At 46.4% G+C, this 7,192-nt stretch overlaps 1 protein-coding gene across 2 annotated transcripts in view; it reads left to right on the plus strand.

The window, feature by feature from the left end:
- The first annotated feature begins 369 nt into the window (after window positions 1-369).
- The window catches only part of LOC148414200 (low-density lipoprotein receptor-related protein 8-like), a 40,000-nt gene continuing 33,177 nt past the window's right edge, over window positions 370-7,192 (plus strand). For both annotated transcript variants that reach the window (XM_088430513.1, XM_088430514.1), the window contains exons 1-2: window positions 370-580; window positions 925-1,041. In XM_088430513.1, the coding sequence (XP_088286639.1) occupies window positions 514-580; window positions 925-1,041 (184 nt within the window). In that variant the 5' untranslated portion in view covers window positions 370-513. The remainder of the gene's footprint in view (window positions 581-924; window positions 1,042-7,192) is intronic.

Below are 7,192 nucleotides of genomic sequence, written 5' to 3' on the forward strand. Positions count from 1 at the left end.
GTCTTTTAAAAGGCCTTTTTTGTCGTCGTTTGTATGTACTGTCCCTTTAAGCCAGTTTTCATTTCTCCACGTTTATTTTCAAAGCTCTCTGTACTTCACACTGAAAACTGTACAGAATGTAAGTACAAACACTATTGTTTAAAAAACTAATAATTAATACATTTCTGAGTGTATCATTTATGGTTGTACAATAATAGCTTTGTCAAGGCAGAATTACTGACGCAGGTCGGATCTAATTCGAAAACCGGAGAATTTTTTCCCCCTATTCTATTCTATTGTTTGTCGCCACCCCGCATGGTATCGTCATTGCGGAGTCAACCAATGAGCTTGGAGGGAGGGCTGTGAGGGGGCGTCGCGGAGGGAGGGGTCGGAATGGATGGCGGAGGTGGCGATTGTGGTGGCTTACAACGGCGGGGACATCATCGCTACGAGCGGAGCTGTTTTGTTTTTTTTCCCCTCTGGAACAAGCTTTGTCTAAGGGGACTTGAATGAGCCGCGTCGCCTCTCCCCGAAATGTGGACGGACGTGAGGATAGTGTTGCTTTTTTACATGGCGGCGCCGAGGCTTCTCACCTCAGAAGGTCAGTGCGTGGGACGTGAAAGAATAAGATGTGAAACGGTGGATGCTGAATGAGCGAGCACACGAGGATGCTAGCGAGCGCCCGTCATGTGTCTACTGGCTGCCATGCTAAGGGGATCTTTGTTCTGGCCCGTTTATTTTCCTGTAATCCCAATTTGTTTATACGCTACTGCGCGTACAAAAGTCTATTTATAACGTTTCGTGGGCCGCGCTCCTTTCAGCTAATTGACCTTAATGCGTGCCGCATATTAATTAGGCATTCATTTGCAAATGACAGTTGGAGCAGCAGACGCGTTCGTTTGTTATTCACCCCCTCTTGTCCCCCCCTCTCCCCTCCCTCTCTAGTGACGGAGGAGTGCGAAGACGGACAGTTTCAGTGTCACAACAAACGCTGTATACCCACTCCGTGGAGGTGTGACGATGACGACGATTGCTCAGACAACAGCGATGAAGAAAATTGTCGTAAGTCAAGTCGGATGTGCCACTGCCCCGCGAATGAAACAAAATGTCATCACAAGGCAGGAAATACGATACGAATCTGCACTCACCTGTTAGAACATTAGGTAGTCAATGATGACCGCGACATACTCGACCAGAATTGAATCTGAACAAAAATTAAAAAGAGGCAATGCCATTGTTCACGAGAATGAAACAAGACGAAATGTTGGCAAAATTAGTAATTTTTTTTTTAGCTGCAGTTAATTTAAGTGAACTCAGTGGTTCTCGAACTGGGGTCCGCAGACCGCCGCGGCCTTGGTCCCTGAAATAGTTTGGGTTATTACTTATTATATATATATATATATATATATATATATATATATATATATATATATATATATATATGTATGTCAAGGTAATATTGAAATTTGACAAATGGACCAACGTAATAAACACCATCATCAAAGAGGTCGACCCTCTCGCCAGGACTACATCAAATTTGGATTTATTGAAACTAGTGGCTGATGAAAATGGCTTGAATGATTTTTCTTTATTTCATCTTTCCACAAACGTTTGCAATGCGGGTCCTTGGAAAATGTGCTTCCTTGCGACATGCTTCCAGGTGGAATTTCAATATAAAAGTGGTTTTCATGTCCATACATATTTTGTTTTTTAATTTTGTCAAAGTTTAATTTGAAGCGTTGGCTGGCTTTCTCACCACGGTCGGTGACGTGTTTTACCGTCAAGATGGAGCTGTACTTTGATATAAAAGGTTTCGTTACGGTTGATATTCCGTATTTCCGCTGTCGTATCCCAGCTGGCTTTCCTCACTGTATGTATGGTGATGATAGCTGGAAACCTGAATGGTTTCGCAAGTTACCTTGGATTTCACACTTCTAACACAATTTAGCCACTATGCGTACGTAGCTAGTATTATTTCTTCCCTCTTTAATTCAACTAAATCTGGGGCGTCAAACTCATTGATGCTTTTGAGCCGCATTGAGGAAAAATCTATCCCCGAGTGAGCCGGACCAATAAAATCATACTGCGCAAAATAGTACAAGATCACTATTAATCATAAAACATTAACATTAATTTTAATCATATGACATTTCACGTTTTTCATTTCTTGGAAAAATCTCGGGGTTTTTTGTTATTTACATTACTAAATCATCTCAGGGGCTCATGTTTGACAGCCCTTCCATTTAGTGTATGCCGCTAAATGCAATGAGATTCTATCCGTTCATGATTAGGATCTATAATTCTTTTGTAATCTTGTTACAATGTATCATTTAATTCATCTCACTGTTATTCATTCTTTGACACAGTAAGATGTTATACAAAAACCAAATATCTACACGCAGAAAAAGAACCACAGCGTCGTATTTTTAGTTGACTTTTTTTCAATTCATTTATGGGGAATAAACTGTTACCTTGGAGCCTGATAATTGGTCTGAGGGCGTACATTGGGTTCGATTGTAGACTATCAGAGGACCGTAATCATACTGCGAACGTCCCTCTATTTACAAGATGTGGTAGAAAGGTTCCAGGACTGAGGTCACAACAGACGCGGTAGATTTCAAAAGCAAACTCCGAGTTCGCCGATCGCGCGGCGTTTGCTTTCGATGACCTTAAAGGCAGTATTTCAATTGGATTTTTTTTCTTCTCTGGCACGCTTTGTATACTTTCGACATTGAATTCGCCGTTCAGATGAGCAACTTTGATAATGTAGCGTACGGAGATTGCACCAAGCATCCCTGATGCGTCATCTCCACCAACAAAATGGAAGTCCCGTTTCCTTTTTGACGACGGGCCAGCGGCCTATATTCCTGAAGACGCAGCCAAGTGGTGCCAAAGCTGAATCCGAGCTCGCGCCTCGCATGTTTTCTTTTCTTTTGTGTCTGGGTTAATGATGGCTCGGGAGGAAATCTCGCACCTCCTCGCATGCAAACGCGCACGCGTACTTTTTCTACCCATGTATCCAACCAACCGCCTTGAGCTACACACACAATTCTGCTTCCTTACCATCTGTTTTTTTAATGCGCATGTTCACGATATAAAGCACCGCCACAATTTGCGGGTTTTGTTTGCTTACGTTGAACGCAACAGAATATGATTTGAACTTTGACCTTTAACCTGTTGAAGCGTGGCGTGACATCCGTCACAGGGACATGGAATTTTCCATTGGAGTACCCTTCTTTCCCAACCGTGCGTACACAAACATCATTTTCACCCGGTTACTTACGTGACTCGGATTCTGCTCGGGGAATTCCGCATCCAGACAGCTGGTACGGGATTTAGTGCGCGACGTCAACCTTGACGCTTCCATTTTAGAGACAACTTGTCAAGCTTAAGCGGACGTAACGCTGACCCGAAGGCGGCAAAGTGCAAGAACGCTTGTTGGAATCCGCTCGCCGCGCACACTAGAACCTTATCGTCCGTCCTCTCGCTCGAGCCGCTTATCCTCACTAGGGTCGCCGGTTTGCTGTTGCCTGTCCCGGCTGTCTACGGGTATTGGGCGGGGGACACCTTCAACTGCTTGCCAGCCAATTGGTTTGGGCAAAGTCCGAAGGGCCGTAATCCACCAATTTCATTGGCCGGTCGATCAATTGGTCTATTTCAGAGTAGCCGACCTTTCTGCGACACGCTACGGGAACATCTGATTTGCTCCATATTTGCACGATAGCAGATATGCATTTGAAAAAATAAATGAATACCGTGTTTCTCCAAGGACAAGTCCAGGTTTTTTTTCTCCCTCGTTTTCAAACCCCCGGTTAGACGGTAAAACATATCTGTGTTTAAATAACAATAATTCAAATGCGAAATGATGAATATGTCATTTACAAGGTTTAAAACGATTTTATAGACCTCTAATTCGAAATAGTACACGTTGGAGCGTTCGGACAAAATACCGCAAGAACGCACTCTCGTCAAGTGCCGCCAAATTGCCTCCTTGTTGTAAACAAAGAGGTTGCGTGGGGATTTTATTCTGGTGAACTTTATGAAAAGGAAAGCCCTCAGACGTGCGCTTGAACGAGCCGGCGTGGATGCCGGCGGGCGGGGGGAGCAACGGCGAAGGGCAACCTTCCGCCCTCTCACAACGGTCATCACTTGGCTAAAGAAAACTTGAGAAAATATCCCAAGTAAGAGGGTCAGCAAATCGTCTCCGAAGACCTCCATTTCAAACAGATCGGACGGGTCCGAGGATGACGTGGAAGAAGGGTTAGGGTTAGGGTTAGGACGTCCGGGAGTGAAATGGGAAGCGCTATTTGTCGTGCCTGATAGGGACGATGACTTTAAGGGCTTTTAGACAAATTAATATTTAGCTGTCTCGACAATGAAAAAAAAAACCATTGAAACATCATGCAACACTAGTTTCAGCATTTGCGTCTGCGCGTACGTTGCCTCGCAGTCTTGCCTCGTTTCTGCACCTCCCCCCATAACTGCAGCAGTATGTTACTCCACATATGATATAGAAATGTCCCTAAAATGACGTCACTTTACCAACACACAGCATGCGCTTTAATTGGACAACCATGAGCTACAGTATGTAAGCACTAATGTCGGGTAGACCTATACTTGCCTTTTGTAAAATTCACCCGTATTGAAATGAAAAAAAAGGGGGGGGGGGGTTGACTTGACGGAGAAAATACTGTGTGTATGAATGCGTCAAAACAATATGAGCCTCTAATGCTTTTCTCAATATCCTAGCGCCATACATCAAGTGCCTTGTCTATCCCCCACCATGCCGTCATCTCCCCGTGCCCCGCTGAACTACCCCCAGCCCGCACTCATATCCCTCCATCCGCCGACCATCCCCCACCATTCCCACTGAAATCCCCCACTGACCTTGCAGTCTCTGCGTGCACCCATACGTTCGGAATCATGCGCACAATTGTGCATGTGCACCGACCGGTATGAACCAGTAGCATGCATAGATAAACAAAAAACTAGCTGCCAAATCTCACTCAAGATTACAAAGCAGAATCTGTGTCATCCAAAATGTAGCGGATTGTTTGTCAGGGTAGTTTGGTCTGGATTAGACTTCAAAGATGAGCAATGCAGGCGCCAAAACCAAATTCTCCTTCAACTTTATGAAGTCCGATTTGCACTCTTTCTGGCAGAGACCTTTAGTTTTAGTCTCACCCTGATTATGGAACGATTGCACTGCGTGGCACTTTATGCACAGCTGCTGTCCTTTCATCCTTAAGTGTGATGACGATCAGCTTCGTCGGTCGCCATGAATTTAGCATCTGCAACGACAGGGGGGCGGAGTCGGCGGTAATCTCTCATATGGCCTTCTTTCTCCCTTTCGTGTTTTGCGCATCTGCATGAGGGCCAAAGTCATGTTTGAAAACATTTTTGCACATCTTTTGTTACCAACATTCTTAGCCAAAGGTTTGCCCGGAAAACCTTTGCAACCCCCAAATATGAGTAAACTTCAATCATTCAGAAAATCGCCGACGGACCTACGGCGGGCGGCCGACCTGACGTCTATCCCGACCATTATGACGACGGATGAAAATCGCAATCGCGACATTTCTGGACGGTCCGTCAGTGCCGACGAAGTGGCGGCCTCTAGTTAAGTATAGCCCTGACGCGGACCGGCGAGCAACATGAAGTTTCTCACCTTGACCAAATTTACCGCAGCAATATTGCGGCACTTATCTCAGCGCGGCGGTATCGCAACTTGTGTTTGACGCGGCGAAACAGCGCCACGCTTCCAAGAATGCTGCGGATCTTGTGAAGAGCGTTTCCCGGCATCTACCGCGTCACTCCGTTTCCTCCTCTGTCGCTCCGGCATCAACAAGTGAAGGGGAGACGCTTGTGTTTGTTTACTTGCTGAGCCCCCCCCCGGCCCACTTTACTGGATGGGGGTCTCCATGCAGCATGCACAAAGTGATCATTAAGAAGTCCGCGAGTCTGATTGAGCTATTAACTGGGATTAGCGCCCGGTGCCGGGCGAGAGAGCCACGAGGATGCGTGGAATTAACGGCTGGGATAAAACCTTATTGGGCCTCTCCCTTTTGCCTTTGCTCCTCTTTCCGCTGCATTTCTCCTCACTGACGGGAGCATTCTTGCTCCATTACTTTTCCCAAAATAGCTCATTTTCCAGGAGACGCCATTGCACCGTTTGGTGGCAAACTCACAGCTCCAACCTTTAGCGGGGATTTACTTATTTGCCCCCGCAGAAGTAGCAAGCAGCAAAGGTGCCGATCGAAAGTTAGGCTAAACGTTAGGGGGCAGATGAGTTTCTCCTGACCTCTCACGCTTTGAGGAGATACTTTATGATCAAAGTTCAGCTGCTAAGCTCAGCCTGGAGAAGGAAACGCTTTAGCTGGTTGGTAGGGGCCGCAGACCCATTCAAGCGCTCGATGTACAAGCGTAACAGAAACGGAGCATTTCCACCGGTCTGTATTGCGCGTGCAAAAGGGGGACGAGGGGGGAAAAATAGGCTAATCTCAAAGAATGCGCTTCAAAGAAAAGGGTCATGACGGGAGCAGGGAGGAGGGGCGATGCGGCCGTTGATTGCTTTGACGCCTTTAGTTCATAAAAGATAAAATACAACGATTTCCAAAGGCTCCAATTGGAAGTTAGGTCAGAATCTGCCACGTGCCACCGGGTGCCTTTGTGTAAAACAGAGCAGACGAGCCGGCTCATGATCCCTAGAGATTTAGTTGGAACGATCGCCATGGCAACAAGGTCGCAACCTGAGCATCAAAACTCACCAAGGGAATCAGAATTCAAACAAGCGCAATAAGCCACTTTCGCATCCCTTTTCTCATTTACATACCGCCCAGATGACTGCTAACAACAAAAGCAAAGCCAATACGAGAAAGTCGAAACGTCGTGATTTCTGTCGATTGAAGAATTCTGCAAAACGTCTTTTTTTCCTAGCCACCACCACGATTGCAGACCGCGGTGCGTAATCGTCAACGCGCGGGCCGTCCCAGAAAATCAGTCGCGGATCGGGATCATGCTGCGTGTGACCGATCCCCCGTCGGAAAGAATTCCTTCATATCCTGACATTAACGCGCCAGCCTGCTCGCGTGCCTCAAAGGAAGCCCGTCGGCCCCCGTTGGCGCCGCCCTTCGCCAAAAACTCAGCTGGTGAAAAAGATTTACACACACCGTCAAAGGGCAAAAAAATCACGCCGTCGCTCACGTCTCGTTTA

This window comes from Hippichthys cyanospilos, chromosome 12, assembly GCF_059441005.1.
Source record: "Hippichthys cyanospilos isolate Australia breed blue-spotted pipefish chromosome 12, RoL_Hcya_1.0, whole genome shotgun sequence".
NCBI classification, from domain to species: domain Eukaryota; kingdom Metazoa; phylum Chordata; class Actinopteri; order Syngnathiformes; family Syngnathidae; genus Hippichthys; species Hippichthys cyanospilos.